This window comes from Anastrepha obliqua, chromosome 5 (assembly GCF_027943255.1).
Source record: "Anastrepha obliqua isolate idAnaObli1 chromosome 5, idAnaObli1_1.0, whole genome shotgun sequence".
Lineage (NCBI taxonomy): Eukaryota > Metazoa > Arthropoda > Insecta > Diptera > Tephritidae > Anastrepha > Anastrepha obliqua.
This window is the reverse complement of record NC_072896.1, coordinates 97,649,874-97,674,261: the sequence shown is the minus strand read 5'-3', so window position 1 is coordinate 97,674,261 and position 24,388 is coordinate 97,649,874. Positions and strand designations below refer to the sequence as shown.

Below are 24,388 nucleotides of genomic sequence, written 5' to 3'. Positions count from 1 at the left end.
TAGAAATTTGCACAGTTTTTTTTCTATTATTTTAAAATTTCAGTGACTTATTATGTGCTCGAAAAATTTTCTGCATTCTTTGGGACAGACAAACAGACACTCGCAGGCAGCAGTGAACCTTTGCTTTTCGTGTTTCCACCTCTTCGCTTCGTGGTGGAGTGCAGCAGCGATGGATATTTTTCGAAAAACTGGTTAAAAGTAGGAAGTATGGTACTCGCCATAAATACAACTCAACTCGAATTGTCTCTCGCCATGTCCTAACTATTTGGCACGATGAATAAATGAAGGCGTGTTTGAATACACCACCAAACACAAAACGCTGAGAAACTCACCAAAATAAATGAAACTTACGCGTGAAAGGATATGCGATTGTTTACGAGGAATTTCATGCAAGGGATTGACTGGACAATAAATACCTTGTCTTATATCAGAACAAAAATCATATTTTGGGAGTTTGAGAAGTTTTTCAATAGACAATACCTTGCAAGTACTCGCATATACATTTTATTGTGATTGCACACATTCGCAGACAGTTAGTTAAGCGAATAAACAAACCGGAAACGGAAGAAGTGGACCATTATTTCCACAGTTTCAGTTTTAGGTGACCAGAAATATTTACAATACACAAAAACTGAAATTAAGAAAAAAATTTGAGAACTGAAATAAGTTGAGATAATATTTATTTGTATTTACTAAAGAGTACTTATGCATTTTCACAGAAACTAGCCGCAATTATTAGTTTGGAGGAAAATAAATCCATTATTTTCTCGGTAGATGGATGTAGTAATCAATGTCTCGTAAAGTATCGATCGAACAATTTAAAGTTTATGTCCGTTGTCAAGGCGGCATTTCACACTAAAAAAATTCATTACTGTTTTTTATTTGTTCCATTCAGTTGGGAGCTACAGGGTGTTAACAATGAAAATTCAGTAAATTTTACAGTTTTTCTATACTAATATTATAAAGAGGAAAACTTTGTTTGTTTGTTTGTTTGTTTGTTTGTCTTTGATAAAGGCGTAAATGCAAGCTAGGTCGCTGAAATTGTGAATGGTGTTTATGATGCTGATACTGTAACAGCTAATTCTGTGCAATTATTGGTTTCGTCGGTTGCGGCATTTTTGATGTTAAAAAAAATGTCGATAAAATATCGGAAATAATCGAAGTTGACCGTCATGTTAGTAAAGATCGACCATAAAACAGTTTTGCGAAAATAATGGAGTTCGTGTTCCCCAAACTAAAAATTAAGGAATTCCACAGAAAATATTTAATTTTTATTGATTGTTCATCTATATTTTTATATACTTTTATGAAACTTGAATCAATTTAAAATTTTCACGTTGTTTTGTGGCGCCAAAGTTTATACTGTTACAGATTTTGTCATCAAATCCGAATATTTTGGTTCAGCGCACTAGACGGGGTTATTTTATAGGGGCGGCAGCCCTTGGTCGGGGAAAGCCAGATCTGGTTGCCATGGGAATGGATATTTTTGTTTTTAATTTTTTAATTTTTCTTGCGAAAAAATTTCCACTCAAATAAATCGTATTTTATAGTCAAGATAAATATATTTTGCTTTTGGGATAAGACCAACCCGATGGCACAAAAATTGGAAAATGATAATACAAATAATTTTTTTTAAGAAGCTGTTAGACGTGGAATTTTTTTATTTTTATTTGCGTTTAGTACACACAAAAAACTAAAAATAATAATAATGGGAGACAGTTTTTCCGCAATTTTGTAATTGAAAGAAGTGAATAATTTTTTTTAATTCGTTAAATTATGTACAAAGCGACATAGCCGTTTTCAAAAAAAAAATTTACTTATAAATTTATATGTAAAATCTTTTTTTTCTAAAAAAGTTAGTTACGAAATTGTATATAAATTTTATAATATAAAAATAATTTTTTTTTTAAATAGATAAATTATGTACAATGTGACTTACTTATAAATTTATATGTAACATTTTTTTTTTCTAAAAAAGTTAGTTACGAAATTGTATACAAATTTGATAAGTTATCTACAGAACGACTAAGGTATTTATAAAAAATGGAAAAAAATTACACTTTTAAAATTTTGTTTCCTAAATGAGTTTATTAAAAAATATGTATATGTACATCGTATGTGCATTTTTTAATTTTTCTTAAAAAAGTTAGTTAGAAATATTAGGAAATTGCATTTTTTAATTTTTCTTAAAAAAGTTAGTTAGAAATATTAGGAAAAAAATTTACAAATTTGAAAAATTATTTGCATTTTTGAAAAAAAATTAATGTTTTAAAAAAAGTTAAGTTGATAAATTATCTACCGCGGACCCATTTAAAAACAAAATTAATACTTTTAAACATTTTTTTTCTAAATGATAAATTATCTAAAGACGGACTTTGCCATTTTTGCAAAAAAAACATATCTACAATTTAAAATTTTTGTTTGTTTTTAATTAAGTTGATAAATTATCTACGGACTTGCACTTATTTACATTTTAAATAATATTTTTCCCCCAAAAAGTCAATTATAAAACGTATACATTGTATGCACGTTTTTTTAATTTTCTTCTAAAGAAGTTAGTACAAATATGATAAATCGTCTACCGAGAGGCTTGCCATTTAAAAAAAAAATGTACACTTCAAACATTTTTTCCAAAATAGTTAGTTGAAAATATGTACCTTGTAGGTATGTATTTTTTTTCTAAAGTTAGTTAAAAAATATTTACAATTTTGATACATGAGCTACAGAGTCTTTTTGGAAAAAATTAATATATTTACACTTTCAATTTATTTTTTGTTCCAAAATATCAGTTATAAAATGTATGCATTAAAAATTAGTTAAAAAAGTATTTACAAATTCGATAAATCATCTAGTCAATAAAAAAAAAATTTACACCTTTAAACTTTTTAAATTTTTTTTAAGTTAGTTAATAAATGCATACAAATTTGGTAAATTGTCTACCGATGGGCTTTGCCATTTTTGAACAAAAAATTTACACTTACAATTTACAATTTCTAAAAAAGTTGGTTTAAAATATGTACATTTTACATATGTATGTTTTTTTAATTTAATTTCTAATAACTTATGATAAATGAGGCTCTTTGTCCCAAAAAAAGTCAGTTATACAATGTATACATTGTATGTATGTTTTTTTTAATTTTTTTTCTAAAAGATTAATGAAAAAAGTATTTACAAAATTTGATAAATCATCTGCAGAGCAAAGTAGCCGTTTTTGAAAAAAATGTAAGGTTTTGAACACTTTTTTTATGAAAAAGTTAGTGGAAAAATATATTGTATATACATATGTATATATATTATATATATATATGATAAATTATCTACAGAGTAACTTAAAATTTTTTTTTTTAAATTTGTATATCAACCTTTGAAAATTAAATTTTCAAAATATTAAATTAACAAAAATGTATCCATAAAAAAATCTTACGTGACAGCTTGAAGAATATATGTTTTTATTTTATATATAACTATAAATATTATATATATAAAATATTTAAGAAGATATATACTAATTTTTAGACCAATCTGTTGAAAACAGTTTGAATCATCATACCCACGGCTGTGGAAAAAAGAAAAACGCAAAGGAAGATAACAAAAAAAAACCCTGCACTCTTCTGCAGCGTTGCCTTCAAATAGTTATAATTTCTCAAATTGCATCTTAGAATATTCCTAAGAGTACAAATATTTATTAAAAAAATATATTTTCGAACACTTTGGTGACTCGTGCCCACAGCGGGTTTCGAACACGGGCACTGAACGACATTTTTGGGATAAGTAAACAAGTACAATATTATCATTAATCATTAATAAAGTCTGGAGTACAAAGGTTCCTATACATTGTACTTCCAATACGACACCCCAACAGGTTAAGGGTTACAATACCGTCTTCTAAAGTAAAAAAATATTAAAGCAAAACTTCGTACCTCTCAAAACCATAAAATACATTCAAATGCAAAAAAAAAATCAAGACAACTTCATACAATGCACATATCCCTTGAGAATAGAATATTTAAGTAGATTAGCTGAATAATTAAACGCAATCACAATATGAAGGCAAAATAAAAATAGTCAATGATTTGCTCAACTATTACCTACACACATATGTATATACATACTATATCAGCATGTGAGTATGTAGCCGAATAAATGTAAAAATGATTGTACACTTAAATGAAAGCCAGCCAAATGGCCATTGGAATGGTCACGCTAAGGTATTTAACCGGCGCAACCGGTGAGACACTCGATAAGAGCTTCGCGGCTCAAAACAAAACAAAAAAGAGAACAGTAAAAATACAAGTTTTATTCGACTACATAGTAGCTGTTTATCACCTTTAAAGCGCCATAAAGACGACGCTGTTGGACACCGTGCACATAATACCTATGCGGCTTTCCCTTTCCCACCGCCTGTCAGACTTGCAATGAACTTTCACTTTGCTATCTTAAAGAGATACGCGAAGTATTTTCGTAATTTTAGTTTTATAAAATGCTGATGTATGTGTATAGGAGTGCGTGTGCGTGCATATGTAAATGGGTATATAAAGGTATCCATGTGATTGTATGCTTTTGATTCAACACATCCGTCCGAGCAAAACAAAACAAAACAAATTAATACCATCACTAGGGAGTGTCCCATTCATTTGAGGTGATGCAAGTAATGTCCTGCTATTGGACAGTGTAGCATTTTGTCACATATTGAAATAGAATACAAATAATGCAATTCGAATGGAAATCATATCAAACTGCTTCGGACAAAATAAAGCTCTAGCAAATTGGCCAACTTAACGTTGGTTGTCAATTTCAGTTTTTTCTTAAAGCCTGAGCTGCTCAGTTTCGTTGAATATAAAGCTCTAACATTTCGAGCAACATAAAGTTCCTAGTCAACTTTTTTCTAGAGACCTAAATTGCCGAATTCCGGCCAAGTTAAAGATCGAATGTTTCGATGGAAAAAGAGTTGGCTGCCAACTTTTATTCTAAAGTAGTAGGGATGCCTTTTTTATTTTGCGTCTTAGTGGCAAAAGTACTTTAAAAATTGATTCAAGCGAATGCCGAAGTGTAATGACTTCCAAGGAGAATATTTTGAAAAACAGAAACCATTTTCATTATTATTTTACTATGTTTTCATTATTGTGCGCAAAATATTAAAGGCAACTCTCGTAATCGCACTTCGAATAGCAGGTCTCTAATAGCCATTAAAAAAAATTGTTAGTTTTTTTTTTTGCAAATGGTTTGCAAATTTCAAAAATGGCGCAGCGGAGGACCTTCTAAATTCGCGGCGATGACGGTACGTTACCGATTGTTAAAGACGCGCGTTCCAATTTACTGAGCTCACACAGCTCCTTTCACTATAAATTGTGCATTTTACAGTAGGCAGAATAATACAATAATACAATTTTGTATTGGTATTGGTACTTTTGGGCAGAAAATATGGCAAGCGCTATCGCGCTGCTTACCGCTTTTCGTACTCATTTAGAGAAATTGCGGTTTCGCTGTTTAGTTTAGTGCTTTTACCCCTGGTACTCAAACGGTTAGTTCTGACGATTAATGTTTGGAAAATTAATTACTTGTAAAAGTTATCCACTTTTCATATGCACGAAGAATTATATAATATGTAGATTTTATTTATTTTATAATGCTGCATACTCAGTTTTTTTTCATTTTCTCATTAAATTAACTTTGTTAAGGACTTTAAAGTTTCAAAGAACTAAATTTTCAAAAAGTGGCTTGAAATACTTATACTCACTTTATGTTATTGCTATGGATATCTAATGAAATATAATATAATATATTCAGCTATGTAGCTGAACTTTCCTCCTATGAAAGACTCGTAAAGTATACGCAGTGGGTACCCCTGTTTTAGTTTTCCCTTTTGGAACTTTAAAGTTCTTTAAAATATTACATTCTTGACAAACCTGAGTAGGCTGCATTACTAAATAAAATCTATAGTTTTATGTGTGGATGTTATTTGTCCTGGAACATAAAGAAAGTTGATTTTTGTCTCACGGTGTTGCAATACAAAAGTGCTTGTCTTACGATAAGAATTAAAAATCCATCTGATTTTGAAAAACTTAGCATAGCTTCAAATTTTCACTTCTCGTTACATGTTAATAATTTTCTGTACACTATGGCCTATCGTTTCAAGCAAAGAGTGCAACACCGCATACTACGGGTAGAGAATAATCGAAGAGTCGGTGAGGAATAGTGAGGTACATATTACTAAAGGTGTTAAACCCAGTCGGAAAACTTCAAGTACGGTCATTTAACTAAGAATATATCAATCCATGGCAGCACGCATAACTTTTTTCATGGCATTGCTCTAAGAAATTCATGTGACCGTGCATGTATGACGATGAAATTCAATAAGATTTTTACCACTCTCCTACAATCTCAGGAGGAATGGAACAACTTCGACACTACAGTCTATGTAGACGGCTCTAAAATGAATTGTGGTATTGGAGCGGGTATATATTCGCATAGACTTAGGCTAGAAAAATCGGTATGTCTTCTCAATACTTGCAGTGTTTTCCAGGTGGAAGTACAGGCAATTGGGGAAACTTGAATTTCACTAATCGCAGATTTATCTTTAAAGGGCAATATCGATTTTCTTTCGGATAGCCAAACTGCAATTCAGACACTGGATTCGGTTACAGCAACTTCTAAACTGGTAGAATAAAGTAGGAGTAGCCTTACCACCTTGCGTCGAGCTCACAATGGAGGTTTGTCATACATGGACATTCAACCATCTTAGACTCCTACACGGATGTACCCAGTGACTTGGAGTAGCTGCCCTTCGAGCTCTGGATGCATTCCAAGCAACATCAAGGAGTGTCTTTCGTTGTCGCCAATCTCTAAATGAGATGGCCAAGCAATATTGTATAATCTTAGCCACAGAGATATACCAGGCCACAGAGATATACCAGGGAAGTGTAGGCCAGAATAACTGCAAGAGAAGGTACTTGACCTCTCGCAACTTGTAAGGTTCTCATTAAGGACGCACTAATCAGTTCTGCAAACCAAAGATGTATCAGCGTTAACATTTGTGAAATTGCTAGGCAAACATGGCCAAGGCTAAATCAACGTCTGTCCAAGAGTATTATAAAACTGAGTAGACTTCAAATCAGGACCTTAGTAGGGGCGCTAACAGGACTTTGTCTCATAGGAAATCATGCAAGGAGATTAGGCGTATACATGATTTCTGTCGTAGCTGCAGAAATGCACATGCCCAGCTCTAGGCAGAAGCAGGAATCGACTTTTAAAATCCTACTTCCTAAAGAATATAGATAATCTATACACTTTAGGTATCAACAACATTTTACGCTTTGTCAAAAGTTCAGGATGGTTCAATATGGACAGGGAAATGTAGCCCAGCCCCCGTGGCTCACAACGAACCCATTTCGTGGTCTAAGTGGCATCGTTGTCGTTGTCAAGATTAAAGATATCGAAAAAGCAGAGGATCTGACATCAATAATGTTCTGAATATCGATTCTATTCATACCACTTGGTGCAATAAAGTATACAATTTCCTCAAAATACCTCTGAATTGTGGACTGTAGATGGAGAGACCAGACAACATTTCAAATTAGCAAAACGTTATGGCCCACCTACAACCTCAAACAAATGTCAACATTGATAAACATGAAACAACGCCTGGAGACTCACGACAGTCATAACTGGCTTTTGATCTGTCGGGGAACAAACAGCCAAAATGGGCATCCCTCACAACGCACATTGTCAAAGTTGTAAACAAACTGAGAAAAAGGAAAAGATTTTCCATTTCCGCTGTGAAAGCCCTGCCTTATGGAAGGAGAAAATGTCACTCTTGAGCAAACCACTGCCCGAGAGTTTCGAACAGCTATCTAGCTTAGACATCAACAACCTAATAGGGTTTTTAAACCACACAGACTGGATTTAGTCATGCTGTAAATAACCGTTAAACAAGTCGATAGCGAGGATGTGGCAACATAATGGTGCAGAAGCGCTAGTTGGATTCTGGCTGAATTACCTTTTCAACCAACAGGCATTCCTCACCTTAAGGGGGAAGTCTACTGTGACAAGGGAAAAAACAAGCTTATTTTCCGGATTTTATTTCTAACAAAATATTGCTCGTACATAAAATCTATTTAAACTCTTATCTTTATTATATATTTAAGTTTTTGAAAAAAAAATTTTAAGTCAAAATATTCAAAATGGCCGCTGTGGCACTTCTGCAAGCGCAGGTCCGCTTTTCTATACGGTGTACACGATATCTCGAGTTCTGATAAATGAATCAGCTTAAAAATTTAATTATATATTCTCTGTAATAGTGTCTCTCGTCTGACATAGGATTTTTTTGATATCGTTATTTGTTAAATTGTTATAAACAATAGTAACATCAAATTTAGGCAAAAAAAAAGAAAAAAATTTCAAGAATTTTTTTTTCAACGCCAACATTTTTTATCGACATAATCCTACGTCAGACGAGAGTCAATACTATGTATATGATAACAATATTTTTTTTTTTTGTTTTAGATCACCGAAACGTAAGATTTCATGTACACCGTTTAGGCACCTAAGAAAAGCGGACCTGCGCTTGCAGAAGTGCCACAGCGGCCGTTTTGAATATTTTGACTTAAAATTTTTTTTTCAAAAACTTAAATATATAATAAAGATAAGAGTTTAAATAGATTTTATGTACGAGCAATATTTTGTTAGAAATAAAATCCGGAAAATAAGCCTGTTTTTTCCCTTGTCACAGTAGGCTTCCCCCTTAAAATGAAAGCGGATGCGAGATCAGTGCGCTATTACTTGGATGTACGAGTATGTGTGTCTCACTATCTCTTCGATACAAAACAGATATTTATTGTTTTTTGATTTTCTTTTCTGAAGGATATTTGCTTGCGCACACACCTGAGAGTTCTGAGACTCATAAATGCCGAAATTTTCTTCTGGGTGCACTCATCAACACCTAGGCGGACAAACCCACCTACACGCATGCAAAAACTTCAGGTCATCAGCAGCCCGCCTATAAGCGGCATGCAAAGTCAGCGCTCGCCTTGTCGTATGTGAGTGAATTAGAGCTACTGAAAACACAAAAAAAACGAGCAAAAACAATAACAATAGCGAAAGTAAAAGCATAAGAACAGCGCCTGATATGGCACTCCCAGTTCAGAATTTCTGGTGTCACTTGCCAGCCTTTTTTATTTCGCCACAACTTAGCATACGCCACACAAACTTATGAGTATTCAAATACGAATGTGTGTAGATAATGAACATAATATACAAACATACTGCTAATATCATCGTAACATCTACAAATGTTGTGTTGGTTGCTTTATGAGCTAGTTGTAGTAGGTGTATACAGGGTTTGCGGTCAGTACACTTCTTCTGCTAGAATAAAAAAAAATTTTTGGCTCTCAACTTTTTTACTTCTTTATTTTATTATTCATACGCTCTTTCAAAGAGTTGACTGTCTCATCCATCATCAAAAATAATAAAAAAACTAAATTTAGGTTCAATGAGTGTCACCACCCTGTATTCAATGGACTGCACCCATACAATGGAGCATTAATATGGTTGCTCATTCTTGTCAAAACCAACGAAGTTTGCCGTTAAGGATATTTCAAATTCAGTATTCCTTTAGCTTTTGCACTTAACGCTTCCTCCGAGGAAGAGCAAAATTAAAATAAATTTAAAATTTAATATATTGTATATGTTTAGTATAATATAAAATAGTTCCACATCAAAGCAGTATTTGAAATAGTATTTCGTGCATATAATAAATTTTAAGTTTACTTCGAGTTCTAAATGCAAAGAATTGAATTTTTTGTGTAAAGAATTTTTTTAGCCTAACACAGTTCCTTGAATTTGAAATTGAATAACTTTCTAAACAATAAACTACGCGACCTATTAGTGGTGCTTACACATCAGCAGCAATGAGTGCAGAAGAGGAGTCGGAAACTGCTTGGCTGGAGACCGTCACTATTGGTGGATTTCGCGCGTGGCATATAATTGCGATATGTCTCGGCATCTCTTTAAGTATTTGTATGTGTGAACGGAATTCATAAATATATATGTATGGATATTTCTTCGTATGTACATATGAACGTATTCAGATGTTTATTTAAGTTTTCCTTAGAAAAGCTTGCACTACCTTAAAAAATCTCAACAATATCTCACAAATGCCAAAATTTTCATTGTACTTGTAAAGTATAAATATTTTTGAAAATATGTTTTATTTCACTAATATCGAGACTAAAATCCACTTCTTTTAATGAATGTACTAAGAACAATCAAGAAGAAAAAAATGATAATAATAATAATACCAAGTGGAGCAAAATTAATCACCCATTTTTACTAGATAAAAAAAATGATTTTGAGTGATGGAATTCTTGTCTAAGATTGACATACGGCGCCATTTGCAAACATTATAAATCTTCCGAAAGGGGGACTCATTTTGCGCCTCCTTGCAGTAGTAGCACTACTCAAAAAATCTCCAACTTAATACTCAATTCGACTTTTATTGATGTGATGATGATTTAAAGGGCAATGCTGCGCTTGGCTTTCCTCTTGTTGGATTTTAAGGGCATCTGTCATAAAACTATAACAGTAATGTGCCCACATAGTGGGTTCCCATCTTCCTCGGTAATGATTTTCGAGCGCAGCGACATCTTGATGAATCCTTATCCGTCACTAACTGAGCCCATATTTTGCCGAAAAAGCTCAAATATGAGAGAAGAAATGCAATTTTAGCCACATGTTGCACCCAATTTTATTATAGCAGTTAAAAAGCATTGCGGCCACCGTAGCCGATTACCATTCGGTAGTACCCGATAGGAAACGTTTTTCTAATAGAGTTGGCCCATGGGCAGGCAAAAGCAAGCCTCCGAGTGTTTTCGCCATGAATAATCTCCTCATAAAAACCATCTGATATCCGAAGGAGGTATAAAACTGTAGGTCGGTGTGAAAAAGCATCAAAACGCGCACCACAAATGGGAGGAGGAGCTCAGCCAAATTCCAAATAAAGGATGTAAGCGCCAATTGGGTATTGGAGATGGGGCTATTGACAGGGGTAGGTATTGCGGAAAACACTCTGATTGCCACGCACTTGGGCATGTCCAGAAGCGACTCCTTTGTTGAATGGTTCAACTAGCTCACAACCTCCAATTTCGGCTGGGTATTCTCCGGATAGCTTCTTGATAATTATCATGAAGTAAACTAATTCAAGAAAGCGACATCCGCAGGCCTGCCGGGCTGCGAAAAATTGTAATGCCTGCTAGTATAGGGATAGACACATTGAATTAAATCATATTATATCATATTGTCGGCCGCCGTAGCCGAATGCCTTGGTGCGTGACTACCATTCGGAATTCACAGAAAGAACGTAGAGTCGAATCTCGGTGAAACAGCAAAAAAATTAAGAAAAATATTTTTCTAATAGCGGTCGCCCCTCGGCAGACAATGGCAAACCTCCGAGTGTATTTCTGCCATAAATAAGCTCCACATAAAAATTCCTGCCGTTCGGAGTCGGCTTGTACTGTAGGTCCCTCCATTTGTGGAACAACATCAAGACGCACACCACAAATAGGATTAGGAGCTCGGCCAAACACCCAAAAAGGGTGTAAGCGCCAATTATACATATATAGGTATATGATGTATCATATTGTCGAAAAATAGGTTGCGTCGAGCCGGACCCGTCCATAAAAATTAACGCCCTCAAGAAGCGTAAATACGCCTCCAATACAACAAATAATACTAGAAGCGATAATAAAGCGCAGATAGGATTGATCCGCAGAGAACTACAGTTACCATTTTGTCTTTAAACATTGACCTATCCACTTAGGTTAGATTAGAATGGAGGAGGAAGGGAGGGGAGTTGAGTATTTGCTGATTACGAACGATGACCTATCCAGTTACGAACAGACAAATTGTCGGAATGTGACTGTAGTTTTATTTTTGATGGCACCTCGTTTCGCTTTTTCAGAAAATCCCTTTAATTGCGTTACACGAAAATACCAAGCGACGTGATTCGTTATCTTAATTTTTTCCTTGGTTCCTATGGTTGGTCTACAAATGTGTGTAAAATCTTCAACAGGATTTAGGAATGCACAACTTGTCCGAATTTCTTATATCACGAACAAAAAATCCTCAATTGCATTACTTAATTAAGTCAGAAAGTGTCTTTCTTCGATTTTGGCACAGGAACTGCTTCTTCGCTTCAGTAAAGTGACAAAGACTCCGTATCAAAACTCCACCCTTAGATATGGATTGTTTTTCATTTGAACAACGTTTCGAAATACCGAAAACTTACTTCCCAAATGAGTATGCACTACCCAGCCTGTATGTTAATTGACAATACCATATTACCACCTCGCCGGGTCTATAGGCACAGTGCGACGCTTGGTTTCAATTTTGAAGTGTTGGTTGTTGTTGTTGTTTATTCTTTGAAAATGCTGCGCATAAATGCTTCATTAGCTGTTTTAGCCTAATTCACCTCCAATTTATGATACGTGCGCTGATAAACTGAGTTGCCACGTGCACGTACCACCAAGCCAGCCATTTGAAGAACCCCACAATTAATCAGAAGGTTTACTTTTTTTGATGAATCAAAAATGTTTGAAAAATAATGAACGGTTTTTTGTATACTTCTAAAAAAAGTATACTGATAACCGCTTACACAATTTTGGCCGAGTTTAACTCGTGCTAACTGGCGCCAGTTGAACATACAAAATAAAGCCAAGTCCTTCTCCACGTGATGTTTCAACGCAGAGTAGGCCTTCTTCTTCCTCTGCTACCAACAGCTGGTACCACATCGAATACTGTCAGAACCGAAACGTTTGTATCCATTCGAATTATTGCGACACTCTTGTCCACCGAAGTGAATGAAAGTAGGTATTATACTTGGCACCGAAGCCTCTCTTCTACCAAAAATCCAACATCGAATTTGCACTCGTGTACATGGGAGTTGTAGTAAATAGCACAGGGTCAAATGTCCTTCTTGCCGGCCGCCGTAGCCGAATGGGTTGGTGCGTGATCACCATTCGGAATTCACTGAGAGGTCGTTGGTTCGAATCTCGGTGAAAGCAAAATTAATAAAAACATTTTTCTAATAGCGGTCGCCCCTCGGCAGGCAATGGCAAACCTCCGAGTGTATTTCTGCCATGAAAAAGCTCCTCATAAAAATATCTGCCGTTCGGAGTCGGCTTGAAACTGTAGGTCCCTCCATTTGTGGAACAACACCAAGACGCACACCACAAATAGGAGGAGGAGCTCGGCCAAACACCTAACAGAAGTGTACGCGCCAATTATTAATTAATTAATTAATGTCCTTCTTGCCTTACCCCGTCCATCACATCTCTTGAATAGCAGGAATATATCACCCTTACCTTATTTTTACTAGGACATCAACCAGCTCTTAGTTCGTTCGAGGTGATCGTCATCAGAGTAGGTAGTTCTCATCCGATACTTTGCTTGCTTTTTCATTGGAGGAGGATTTTTACGTGGCGGTCTAAAACGCAGCGCACCACCAAATATCCTGGGTTGTTTCGCAAGAAAAAGCCGAAAATGCAAACCTTCAAAACAAAGCATTTGAAAACAACTCACAGCCAGTCAGTCAATCAGTCGTTGACCGGTTTTACATATTCTATAAGGAATATGCATATAGTTCTAGTATTTGAAAGTAGGCGTTGTTAAAAATACGGATTAAAATACCAGATTACAAATTTCGAATGATTTCCGCTAGATATCTGTAGTGACCCATATCTTACGATACATTGCATGGCGTCCTATCATACGACAATTTAAAGGTGAAGCTAAAGGTAAAAAATCGACACTCATGTATCACAAAGGCAAAAGTGAAAATCAAAAAACTAAAGAGAAGTGGGGTTTATGGAGCCAATACAGTATCGAATTCAATAGCAATCCAATGGTTCCAACGATATTATTCTGGTGATATGGACGTCGAAGGTGAGGTACGCTCTGGTAGGCTAAATGTCGAATATTTTGGAAAAATCTTAGATAACATCTTATGGCACTTATTCCAGTGCTCAGAAATTTCGGAGTAGTCAGAAAACTGTTCAGAACCATTATCCTGTGAGGATAGTTGTAACTATATTATATTTTACACTTTGGTTAATATTATCTTTAAATTTTACACAAAAAATTGATATATTGACTTTTTGGGCAACTTGCCTTTCAATAATCTTAAATTTTTGTTCGAATTTAAATATATAAGTATTAAAAATATGCAGTATTCGTGGTCATATGTACATACATAGATAGCTAAGAGCTAATAAGTTTCTACTCTTTCATGAAGATTTAAAAAAAATCAGTTTTTTTTCTTTTAAAAATCTAGTAATTATGGTCTGCTGTTGCATTCGCTTCCGGATACCGCGCACAAAACAAGAAATAGAAGCTGACTACCAACGTAAGCAAATAACGAAGAAATTCCGTGAAAAACTTCAGCAAATCAAAAACTCTGAAATGGACGAAATGGATTTACAAAAAGGTGAAAGAGAACTTAGAAAATAATAATTGGCTTATTATGTTTATTGGCGTTGAATCTATGAATTATAAGTACTATAAGTGATTATATATTAAATGTAAATAATTTGTTGCAGGACATAGCAAAAAAGAGAGCACTGATGTTGATAGAAAAATTACTAGTATACTTCAGGAGAATTTGTGTCCATATTTGCCTAATATCGCTGGTACTTTTAGATTTTTTTTGTATAAAATATTTTGATCTCTCTTTCTTGTCATGCATTGCAGCTGCAGCACTGTATAAAATAATTTTGCGCAATTTGTATAAAAAAAAATTCTTATTAAAACTTAAGTGATAAGTTATAAATATGTTTTTTTCTTTTTATTATATTTATATTCAACTCAATCTTTTATTGAAATTAATTACACTATGTGACAAAAAAAAATGTATTACTTTTCACAGGTTCAAACGTGTTAAAGGCTTAGACAAGTAGAAAATACTGGATTTAGAGTTGAAAACACCATTTTTCATAGGTTGATGCATATTCTTCTATTTATTTATTCGATGAGATAATTCAAATAACGAAACCAGCGTTGCTAGCGGCAAGTCATCTTCGCGCTCGAATTTCTATTTTTGTCAAACCCTGCTTTTTGGAAACAGTGCTTTATGGTTTCCGGTTGAACCCGGTTGAGCACAGGTTTCGATGATAACTTTTAAAATTTTATATCACTCCTTGATCTAAAGACTGGCAAATTGAAGCCGTGTTACTAGGTAAAAAAAAATATTTTGATATTCTATAAACGTATATCACGAGGGTAAGATGCTGCGTTGTCTATAAATAACAGTATTTTTCTGTTTTGCTACTCCATTTTTCGGTCGAATTTCAGTAGCCATTGTGTCAACGCTTCACATGCCATTCACGCGTTCTTATTTGATTGCCAATACAATAACAAGTGGTTTTTATTTTTCTTCTGCCATATTTGCACAAAATAGGGCAATAAGCCTTTCCTTTGATAATTCGCCTCCACGGCGTACCTCATTTTTTAAAGCTAAAGTTTTGTTTGGCAATGCTCTGAAGAAAAAGGCCTGTCTCGTCAGCATTATGGATATCTGTAGGGCTATAGCCGACTAGGATATGCTGGAAGTTTTTCTAAAAACTACAGAACATCTTGCATCTCCACAGCATCACTTTCACCAGAAATGCACCGCCATTTTTATAGTCAGCCGTTACAATCGTTTTTGGCGATTTCTTTTGTCTTTGTCTGTATTACCGATACAGATATGGGAATATTTGCGAAACCAGTCCAAGCACTTTTCATATATTATATCTTTTTTTACCATCTACTACATTCTTAAATGATATTTTTGTATCGGCATTGTCCGCATACATCTATTTTGTGCGAATAATTTCTTTATTTTTGACGTGAGCGCAGCCTGTGTTTTTCCAATTTTCAACCTAATAAATATAATCGGACTTATTTCTTTTAAAATTTCATACAGACACTCAGTGATGACATTATACCAAACGTACGGAATTAATTGTGTTTTATTTGGAAAAATTATGTTTGCAAGATTTGCAAATGCGTCCGCTCAACGGAGGTTTTCGTTGGATTCATTATGAAAAGATTAGGTAATGATTTCTGGCATCTACCAAGGCGGGGCAATCCTGGAATATATGGTTTAAAGAGAGAGCTTCTCCACAGTGTGCCCAGACTGGAGGTGGCTCCCCAGTCAGGGTCTGTTGATGTGTATCAATAGTGTGGCCGAGACGTAGCCGGAAGAAATGTTTTATTTGTGTTTTCCCTACACCGGCGGGGTATTGTGGGGGTATATGCTCTCGGTTTATGGTAGTGTAGTGATGGTGGGTGTAGTTTAGTCACTCTAGTTTCATTCTGCTGTTGAGATATCGTTTAATTGTTGACAGAATATCTCTCTTTTCGTATGTGGGATCTTTTGTTATCGGTGCTGAAACGGCTTGTTTGGCCGCACTGTCTGCCATCGCGTTACCGTGAATTCCTATATGGATTGGTATCCAAAGTAAGCGTAAGGAAGCCTCCTTGCCAATGAGCGTATCTCTTATTCTGCTAATGCTTGATGAATTGTATAGATGGTTAAGAACTGCTTTGAGAACTGATTTGCTGTCGGTGCAAATGAGAGTTTTAAGGTCATTTTCCAAGGCCATGTTTATAGCATGACAAACGGCAACTGGTTCTGCAGCAAAAACAGATGCACAGTTCGGCAAAGTTTGCATCCGTAGAGCGTCTCCGTTTGTATCAACCACTGCAAAGCTGGCTGGTACGTTATCCGATTTTGAGCCATCTGTGAACCACAAAGTCTAATTGTCAGCTATATAGTATGCCTTGCGATCCTGGAATATAGAAAGGAATACTTCGGGTGATGTAGTTTTTTTTTGCAAATTTGTATAGGCTGACGTCACAGGATATTTTCGTTATCTTCCATTGTGGGTTTGTTGCTTGGTAGTTTACCATCAGATTAGATAACTGTAGCTTGTTTCCGACTCCAAATATTTGATACATAACAGAAGCAACTTTTTGTGGGCTTTTGGATCAGTTTATATTTAAGATGCCTTTGTCGATAATTGAGTTGGATGGAAAAGAAGTTTAGGGATGAGTCTCGCTTGAATCTGATGTATTCTTTCTTCAATTGTTGGTAGGCCAGCCGCTGCTAAAAAGTTTTTTTATTGGAGTTGTGCCAAGTGCAAAAATACTCGTTCGCACCACTTGGTAATATACCGGCCTGAAGATGTTTAAAGCCGATTTTGGTGAGTTCCCAAAGAGGAACAACCCGTCGTCTTGGTATAGGAAAAAATTTCCGCCCAAAAGACATGTTCGTCTAATAGAGGTATCCGTTTGGAGAAGTTTCTCTGTACATAGTTTCAACGAACTTTTGATGCCAAGATTTTGTAAACTGAATTTATGTATGCTAATAATAATATACTCTACAAAAACTTGCAACATTTTACTGCGGGACAAAATACAAAAGGCAAAAAAAAATATTCGCATATGTTAAATAAGCAATACGTATTTATTATATGTAAACTTCTTAACACACACATCGTGTAAATCATAAATTTTCAAAAACCCACAAAAATTGTTTTTGAAATTTCGCTGAAAGTAAATTTCCACACATTACACCATCTCACTAAAAGGCCTATCTCAAGTGTTGCACAGTGTTAATAGTATTATTAAAAATATTATCATAATATGAAAATTCTAATTGTACCTATAAGTGAATGTCATAGTATTTATGTTAACACTTAAACGACCGCTCACCAGATTTCTCATGCTTCAGTACCCAAACGTAAAAGACCAGCAACGAGATTTCTCGTTTCTATCTCTTTTCTCTAAAAAATATCGGTTCTAACGGTAATTGATAAATATTGGAATGACTTCACATGTAGCAAGATTTAGTGCGTATATACTTGAGCTTGCTGGATACTGTTTGGTTTTCTCTCAATAATTTCAATTAAAAAAAAAGGGAGTTTAGAATAATGTCAAGAAAATAATTTGTATAACCAAATGAGTGTTCTAGAGTGTTATGCAGATGATTTTTCGGATATATCGAGCGATGATGGTGACTATTTAGACAATTTTGAAGACTGTGTCAGAAGTAGTGGTACTGATGATGATGAGATTATAGCGCGCAAACGTAAAACTATGACACTAAATACTCGTATAAGTTGTAGGGAGTAGGAACAATCGAAAAATGCAGATATTTGGACACAGGACAGAATTATAAATCTAGAAGCATTTGAAGGCAATTCTGGAGCAAAAATTTTACGAGAAGATTTTCAAAGTGTACCGCAATGTGCTGCACTAGTCTTGGATAAAAAAATGTTTATCATGGGAGCGGAACAAACTAATATTTATTATGTGCAAAACAAGGCCAAGTATAAGCCTCAGTATAAAACTTTGAAATTTCAACAAGTAATATAACATGTACAGAATTGAAGAACTTCGTTGGTCTGATATTTCTATTGGAGCACAACTTTAAAGCAGATTTGAAGGAATACTGGTCAACTGATGCCCTTATTGAAAGACCAATCTTCTCGACAGTCTTAGAGTAAACCTACGAGAAATAATATGCGGTCATATAAGTGTTAAAGAAGAGCCCATCGGTTTGGTCTAATAACTAAATTAAGATTATTATACAAGGTGAAGTCCAAAATAAACAAGACTGGCGATGACTAAAATAGAAACGACAGGAGCTTTGTTCTGATAACTTCGAGTTTACTTATTCAAAATAGTCTCCTCTGGTCTCGATAGACTGTTCTCCGCGAACTAAAAGCTTTTCGAAAGATTTTTCAAGATGTCGGCACAAGCTTTTCAAGATGTCGGCACAAGCCTTTTGAATGGCCTCTACGGACGCAATACGTTTTCCTTTCATGGCCAAAAGCAATTTTCGGAATAGGTAGGAGTCATAGGGAGCCATATGAGGCGAATACGGTGAGTGGTTGATGGTTAAAATGCGATTTCTAGTGAAAAAATCAGTCACAAGAGTGGATCGATGAGATGGTACAATAAGCACCAGCTTCCTCCTTCGCCGTATTCATGGCGATTTCGTCAAATGCAATGCAACAAACGCTTCAAAACGCCAAGATAGAAAATTGCATTGACGCTTTGACCCGTTGGCACGAACTCCTTGTGGACAATTCCCTTAGAATCATAAAAACAAATGAGCATCGACTTGATTTTTGACTTCTCGAAACGCGATTTTTTGAGTGGTGGCTCGTCTGGGGCCTTCCATTCGGCACTTTGACGCTTAGCTTCAGGTTCATGTTGGAAAACCACATTTCATTACCAGTTACAATGTTGTAAAGGAAGTTCTCGTCTTTTCTCGCCTCTTTAATGAGGTCTTTCGAATGTTGCATTCTGAGCAATTTTTTGTCCTCAGCTAACTTGTGCCGGATGAAACGTGCGCAGACCTTTCGTAAGCCCAAATGATCAGTTAAAATGCGATAAATCCATGTTTTGGAGATATTCAACTCCGATTGCATGAATTTCAATGATGATTTCGGTTCATTTTTGATAAATTTACGAACAATTTCGATGGAGTTTTCGGTGATTACTCATTTTGGTTGGCCCGTACGTTCATTGTCATTTATGCCCTCACAACCATCTCTGAAACGTGTAAACCACACATGAACTCTGGCACGAGATAGACAATCATCGCCATAAACTTTTTTCATCAATTCAAATGTTTCGGTAAACGTTTTACCGATTTTAAAACAAAATTGTATATTAGCTCTTTATTCGAAGCTCATTTTTGTACCGATGACACAAACATACTGACACTTTAGACGCAATAACTTCGCTTCCACTGAACCGAATTTCACCATCTTTCACTGGAAGTCAGCTAGGGATGTAACTTCTAACGCACTAACTCATTAAAAAGATGGCGCCATCAAAAACATTTTTATGACGCCAGTCCTTTTTTTTGGACTTCACCTTATACTGTATCGTATATTGTACCTCAATCACTGTACATATCTGATATTTCACTTTGTATTGTATTATAAATCGTAATATATCTGTATATAAAAAAGTTATGTGCCAAATGATAGCAAAGATTTGAAAAAAAATTAAATATTTAATATAAGGTGCGGAGCGATTTGAAAAGCATGCAACTACTTTATGGCTGTGTACACAATCAGATAACTTCGTTACTTAATTAATAAATGGTAACTTTATAATATAAAACATTTTAAAAGTAGTCACTCATAACAACTGCATTTTATAATTTTTCAAGACCGCATATTACATATACAAACTTTTTTTTGAATATACAAATTCCTCAGTGACTGTCACTCAAAACCGTACACAGCTACTTTTTTATTATAGTTTTGCAATTTTTGCAATATTATTATTTTTTCGTTAATTTAAAAGAAAATATAGTTCAGATTAAAAAAAAAACTTTCTTTATTAGCAATTGGTTACCCTTGCAAAATAAAATGGTTGAAAAAGAATATTTACAATAAGTCAAATCTATAAATTTTGTATCATACATATCTGTTTCTGGCTAACTCCAAAAGATAATCGATATTTTAAACTCCAATACATTGACGGCTATTTATTCCGCAGTCATAATAACTTCTTCCTTCCGCTGCCTCGTCTTCCTCCAATCTTTCCCTGTAGTATAAGTTGAAAGAGATTATGCTTATATAATATTTCGGTAAGCAGTTTTTCTGGGTTTAATGTATATTATCTTCGATGCTTTATTCCGCTTTCAACTCTTCGAAGTATTTGAGAGTTGCAGTTAAGATCGGTCCACGGAAATTTTGTATTTTCGAATGTTTCTATGCGATTCATATCAGAAACTTTCATCGTCCAAGTTGCCATGCCATTACAACAAAACTGAAAAGCATAGCATCTCAAAAAGCGTATTTTTAGATTTACATTTAAAACGTGGTTTGTTAGAACACTGTTATATTTATGAAAATCAGCTCTAGCCATTTCTATGCGGTATTTAATTTCCATTGAATCATCGCATTTATCATTAATAAATCGGTCAAGGCATTTAAATCTATTAACCCGTTCAATCGGCATATTATTAGTGTATATTATTGTTAGTGTGAGATTATTGTAGGCATTCCTACGACTGATCGACATGAACTTTGTCTTATTGAATTGATTTTTAAACCATATACATTCTGTCAAAAAGGTACCGGGAATTGTTCAATAAAACGCAAAATAGTTGTTTATTAATTAAAATTTATTTTGTCGCCTTCAAAAGCACCTTTTAAAGCGTTTGAAGAAATCTTCTTCAGCTCCTTCGGCGAATTCTCCTTAATGGCCTCTAGCGACTCAAAGCGGCGTCCGCGGAATGGCAATTTAAGTTTTGGGAAAAGGAAAATGTCACAGGGCCCTAAATCCGATGAATACGGTGGTTGTTCGATGATATTTGTCGAGTTTCTGGTCAAAAAAGTGTTCACAATATGAGCTTTGTGAGACAGTGCGTTATCATGGTGCAAGATCCATGTTTTCATTACACAAATTGGGCCGTTTCCTACACACATTCCCTCTCAAACGTCGCATAACGTCCAAATAATATTCTTGATTTACCGCAGAAGCTTTGGAACAAATTCCGAGTGCACAACACCATGATAATCAAAGAAACAGAGTAGCATGATTTTCACTTTTGACCGACTTTGACGTGGTTTTTTGGGTGTCGGCTCATGTGGATAGCGCAATTCAGCCACCTGTTGAATGGTTTGCATGTCAAACTCATATACCCACATCTGATCACCTGTTATAATGCGCTTGATAAACATTGGGTTCGAATTCACTTCCTCAGCCACCTTCTTCCGATGCATTTTTTGAAAGAAATTCAACCCACTTGGAATGAGTCGAGCAGCCACGCGTCTTGGCGTCTCATACCCAATTGATGGTGTAAAATGTTGCGAATTCATTCATGAAACACGCTAAGGTCACGAGCTCCTCACTCAAACTTAAATGATGGTTTTCCAAAACCATTTCCTTGACTTTGTTGACGTTTTCATCCGTGTTGATGGGCGACCAGATCGGGGCAAATCTTCCATGACTTCTCGGCCCTCTGCAAAAGCCGTATACCACTCGTAGACCCGTGTTGTTGATAAAGCACATCCGTCTTAGGCTTTCTGCAATATTTTCAGCGATCAGGCATACAAAATCCCTTTCAAAACACAAAATTTCAGATGAATTCTTTGTTCGATATTTTTATCCATAATGAAAATCGCAGAGCACACCTGCGGTTGGCTGATATAATTAAATGCCAAAAGCAAGCTAACTGACAGATCACGCTCAAACTATGCGGCACTATAGAGCACAGTTGTAATTTCAACAAAAAAAAATTTAGTCATACATAGGTGTAATGCGCGCTTTTTAAATGAACAATTCCCGATATTTTTTTAACAGACTGTATTTGACTTTATCTTGTCACACTATCGACCACTCTTTGGAGTCCGATACTAAAGTTGTGTCATCGGCGTATCTAATGTTGTTTATATAGGGTGATCAATTAAGAGGAGTTTTTTCATTTGCGTTTTTTTTACAGATCGCGCGCGAGTTGTGGCAAACTGTCATCGTGGATTTGTTGAACAGCGTTTGGCATTTCATCATGGAAAGACTCACACCGCAACAACGTCTACAAATTGTTCAACTGTATTATGAAAATCAGCGTTCTGTGCCATACAGCTCGTGAAACAATGACTTTATTGAGAAGTCATTTCGGAGAGCAGCTGATTTCACGTTTAGGACCTGTGAGTTGGCCACCAAGATCTTGTGATATCACACCTTTGGACTTTTTTCTTTGGGGATTCGTGAAGTCCAAGGTCTATGCTGATAAACCAGCTACGATTGAAGCTCTGGAAGCCAACATTACGCGTGTTATTCACGACATACCAGTCGAATGATTGAAAATTGGACCTTCAGAATGGACCACCTTAAGCGTAGTTGCGGCCAACATTTGAATGAAGTCATATTCAAAAAGTAAATGTCAAAGAATGTCCTTTCAAATGATAAATAAAGGTTTTGAACATAATTTACATTTTTGTTTTTTTTAACTATTGAAAAAAGCACCTCATGATTGATCACCCTATACATACCCTATGATCAGAAAGTACCGGAAATGTTTAAATAATACAAAATAGAGTTAAATTTCAGGCAAATTTATGACCCGTCTGTTTCCCCACATTTCCGGCAGTTTGCGACGTACAGCATCTCTCAAACGCTTCAAAATGGATAAATAATATTCTTTATTCTGGGTCGATGGAAGGTACTCATGGTGCACTAGGCCTTGGCAATCGACCAGTAGTGCACCATGAGTAGCTTCCATCGGACAAGTCGACCCGGTACTTTTTGATCATAGGGTATGCAATAACTTTAATACCGTCCAGAGTGTACTCTGAGGTCGCTTGAAAAATTGCTTCCGAGTAGATGTAAATAAAAAAACAATACTAAATATAATAAAAATTCCAAACTTAAGGAAAATTTCAAGAAAAAAAATTAATATATTTGACTAGTTTTTACATTTCTTGTTCATTGTTAACATTGCTGTACGATATTCAATGAATTACGCTCGCTGTATATTCACAGTTCTTAATTTATTGTATTATTTTCTTATCAAAATGTTAAACTTAAAAACCCCATTAATGTTTCGTCCTTAATTCCATGCGCTTTATTTCGTAATTCTTTTACTTTTCATGTATATTGAAAATTGACTCCGCAGTTAAAAAGATATTTAACACAGCAAGACGGAAAGTTCTTAGAATAGTACACATTTCTCCCCACAGAACTTTGCTATCGTTTGGTAAAAATACCGTTAATATGTAAATAAACACTTAAATTTGTATGGAATTGACGTTTTATTTTCTACCCCCTCTATTACTCATACACGTTTCTGCTTACTATCGGCACAATGCATTTTTCTCAACGATTCCTAAAACTGCTTATTCCTACTTCTATAAATGCAAATACAATCTTATCAACAAAAACAGCACTGCATTCTATCAAATTGGAAGATTTTGAAGTGCCATAACATCCCCATACATCCGCCTGCATGCCTTTGCTTTGTACTTGTTCATGTCGGTCCATTACTTATGCACAAGCGATTGTCGAATGTAAGTAAACATATGGCATAGATATATGATTGTAATACATACATACATACATGCATATGTATAAGAAATATTAACAGATCGAACTAAAACTATTGACTAACAAATTAAAATTTTAACATGTTTTTTTCATATCTGCTTGCAGTCATTGCACATATACAAGCCGAGTATTTATCGGCGCAAAACAGCTGTGGCACGAGCGACGGCGACAATACCGCCAAAGATCCTTATGGGAGCATCAAATTCAAAAGCAACATACAAGTGCCTGCGTAAACGAGCACACCCATACATACTTACTCATTACTTTTTAACAATTAGTGAAA

The 24,388-nt window shown here is 35.1% G+C and overlaps 1 protein-coding gene across 2 annotated transcripts in view; it reads left to right on the top strand.

Annotated features, from left to right (window-relative positions):
* Positions 1-24,387, top strand: part of LOC129248998 (transmembrane inner ear expressed protein) — a 28,795-nt gene extending 4,408 nt beyond the window's left edge. Inside the window, exons 2-4 of one of the 2 annotated variants that reach the window (XM_054888602.1) lie at positions 9,818-10,014; positions 14,324-14,476; positions 24,211-24,387. In XM_054888602.1, the coding sequence (XP_054744577.1) occupies positions 9,906-10,014; positions 14,324-14,476; positions 24,211-24,338 (390 nt within the window). In that variant the 5' untranslated portion in view covers positions 9,818-9,905 and the 3' untranslated portion in view covers positions 24,339-24,387. Of the gene's footprint in view, positions 1-9,817; positions 10,015-14,323; positions 14,477-14,588; positions 14,739-24,210 lie in introns of those variants that run through there. The other variant, XM_054888600.1, reaches the window with a different exon arrangement.
* The last annotated feature ends 1 nt before the right edge of the window (position 24,388 follows it).